Source organism: Zootoca vivipara, chromosome 5 (genome assembly GCF_963506605.1).
Source record: "Zootoca vivipara chromosome 5, rZooViv1.1, whole genome shotgun sequence".
Lineage (NCBI taxonomy): Eukaryota > Metazoa > Chordata > Lepidosauria > Squamata > Lacertidae > Zootoca > Zootoca vivipara.
This window is the reverse complement of record NC_083280.1, coordinates 86947290-86949939: the sequence shown is the minus strand read 5'-3', so window position 1 is coordinate 86949939 and position 2650 is coordinate 86947290. Positions and strand designations below refer to the sequence as shown.

Here is a 2650-nt window from a genome sequence, read left to right as displayed (position 1 = left end):
AGAGGGGGGAGTCCGGGGGTGCGATCTGGAGGGGGGTTTGCCGCTTTTAGAGAGGCGCACACCGGCGACAGCAGCTCCATTCTCCAGGCAAAGCTCGTGGCAAGCACATCCCACCTTGTGCAAAAAAGGGAAAAAAAAAAGAGACAGGGGGGAGGAGAGAGGAGAGGGAGGGAGGCGACAAGGAAGGAGGGAGCGAGCGAGCGAGCCAGGGGGGAAAAAAGTCTGGAAGGACCAGGAGGAGCCGGGTTTCCTCCTTCGCCCTCCGCCTAGGGAACCCGGAGCAGCGGAGTCAGAAGCAGATCCTCGACGGCGGAGAGAAGAAGCGCCTGCCTGGGTGACCGACCGCCCCATCGCTCCCGGATTTGCCGCCGTGCCGTCCGAACGAACTTGGCAGAAGCGAACTCAGCGGCGCCGGCGACTTGGAGAGCCGAGCGCGACGCTGCTGCGCTGCGCCGGCCCGACGGGGCCCCCGCCATGCCGTGCACCTGTCCTTGCTCCGGGCGGGGATCGTGAGGAGCGCCGCAGAGGAAGGAAAGTTCCCTTGGCCCTCCGCCGGCCCAGGACCGGCAGCGAGGGAAGAAGGGCGACCCGGGGGGCGGCGCCACCACCACCACAGCCGCCGCCGCTTCTGCTTCTCCATCTTCTGCTCCTCGTGCCCGGCTCCCTGTCGGCGCGCCGAGCCGGCTCCCCGTCCGCTCCGCCGCGCCTCCGGCCCGATTCTCCCCCAAGTGCCGAAGTTGACTCTGTGCGGCGACACGGCGGCGTCAGCCGACTTCTTCCCCTTCCTCTGCCTCCCCATGGATATGCACTGCAAGGCAGACCCCTTCTCAGCGATGCACCGTGAGTACCGGCAGCAGCCCTCGGCGCCGCCGCCGCCTCCTCCCTCCTCTCTCCTCTCCCTCCGCACCTGAGAGCCCCTTCCCCGCCTGCCGTCTCCGTCGGCTGGAAGGTGAAGCAGGAAAACGCCGGGCAACCGTGGCAGTCCTTTCATTTTCTAGTGGACTGCGGGGGGGGGGGGAGGTTTCAGAAGGGACCCCCTCACCCCACACTCCTGGCGACTCTGCTTAGCTCCCTTTCCATAGAGCCAAATCTTTGAAGTAGTTCGGAGGAGTTCTGGACTTTAAAAATGCAACCTAGGGGTTCATTTAGGCAGGGGGAAAGCCCCTAGAATACTGTATAATGAAATTATAATTGGATAGGAACATAATATAGTATGCTTATAAGACGTCGGTATAAATCTATATACTGCCTTTCCCCTTAGATTTTACATTATCTGATTTGTAATTATCAAACGGGGGTCAGGAGCGGAAATGCCAGCCTTAGCATAAGCTGATAGAGTTTCCTTTAAAATAAGGATTTTAAAGCCTTTGCGTTCGATTCGCTTTGCCTTCTCTGAAGTTTTGTGCGTTGAGCTTTCCGTTTGCCACCGCCCCCCCCCCCGGTCGCCCCAAATCCTCGGCCTGCCTTTTAATTGCATCCATTTCTGACTCGGAGGGGCTGAGGATCCCGGAATTGTTTCTCTCTCAATCCGTTTCACAAGGACGAAAACCCAGAAATCAACCTGGCTCTTTATTCTTATTGTCGCGGCTCACTATCGCCTTGCTGACACTTTTTATTTAAAAGGAAATTGCGGAGAAACAATTCTGTTTAAAACAAAACAAAAAAAACAACAACATTGAGTTGAAACCCGAGAGGAGAGACTGAAAGAGTCAGTAAATGAATAATTAACAGCAATCCCTAACTTTTGACATCCTTAACTTTCAAGCATATGCCCTACACAAAAATCACGCTTAAAAAGACACAAAGGAGGGGGAAATAATGTGTTAGGAGTTAAAACGTATTTTTGGACTGGAAATCGGGCGAAAAGGACCGATGTTCCAAGCAATAAATATCTTTAAAAAAAAACAAAACCAAAACCGACCGTTGTCTATATTTTTCGCATTTTTTGACATTTCGTGCCAATCACCTGCTTTTTTAAAAAAAAGCAGAACTGAAATGATTCCAGCTGCAGTTTGATTTGGGAATGTTTTAACAGGCCGAATCCCACATTAGGTATATCTAGAGCCATTTAAAATTAAACAACGTGGCTCATCGGAAGGTTAATTCCCTCCTGCAATTTTTTTATTTTTATTTTTGCTTCTTGAAACGGGGTGAATTTCGTACCCCCACAACCTCTTCTGACTTGCTCCGGGTAGAAGCGTGTGCCATTCAACGCGCGCCCTGCGTTACAAAGGAACGGCTGGAGCAGGAAAAGCGAGGGACAGCCGTAGGAAGGGGGGGAAAAAAAAAGACAGGCTGTAACCCCGAAGGAAGTGAATTCAGAACTTGGGCTGGTGTGTGGCTGGGGAGACGCAGGTGCAATAATCTGAATTATTAATCCCTTAATCTTTTTTGCATCTGTTGCCTTTTAATACTCTGTAATGCGAGTTATCAAAGGTGCTCTGAATTATTCAGGAATGAGGTGCTGCAGAAATTGCCTGCTCGGTAACTTTAGAGGCAACATCTGCAGAAGGTGACCCAGACAAATGAAGGAAACAAACAGATACAGAGGGAGAAAGAGAGGCCGGTCAACGCCATTCCACCTGCAAAAATAAAAAGAAACAGTGAAAAGTGTGCGGTGGATGCTCTGGAGTTTTGGGGGGGTGTTGTT

At 52.3% G+C, this 2650-nt stretch overlaps 1 protein-coding gene across 1 annotated transcript in view; it reads left to right on the top strand.

The window, feature by feature from the left end:
* The first annotated feature begins 735 nt into the window (after window positions 1-735).
* PAX2 (paired box 2) overlaps window positions 736-2650 on the top strand; it is a 127480-nt gene continuing 125565 nt past the window's right edge. Inside the window, 1 exon segment of the mRNA XM_035137864.2 lies at window positions 736-840. Coding sequence (XP_034993755.2) covers window positions 798-840 — 43 coding nt within the window. The 5' untranslated portion in view covers window positions 736-797.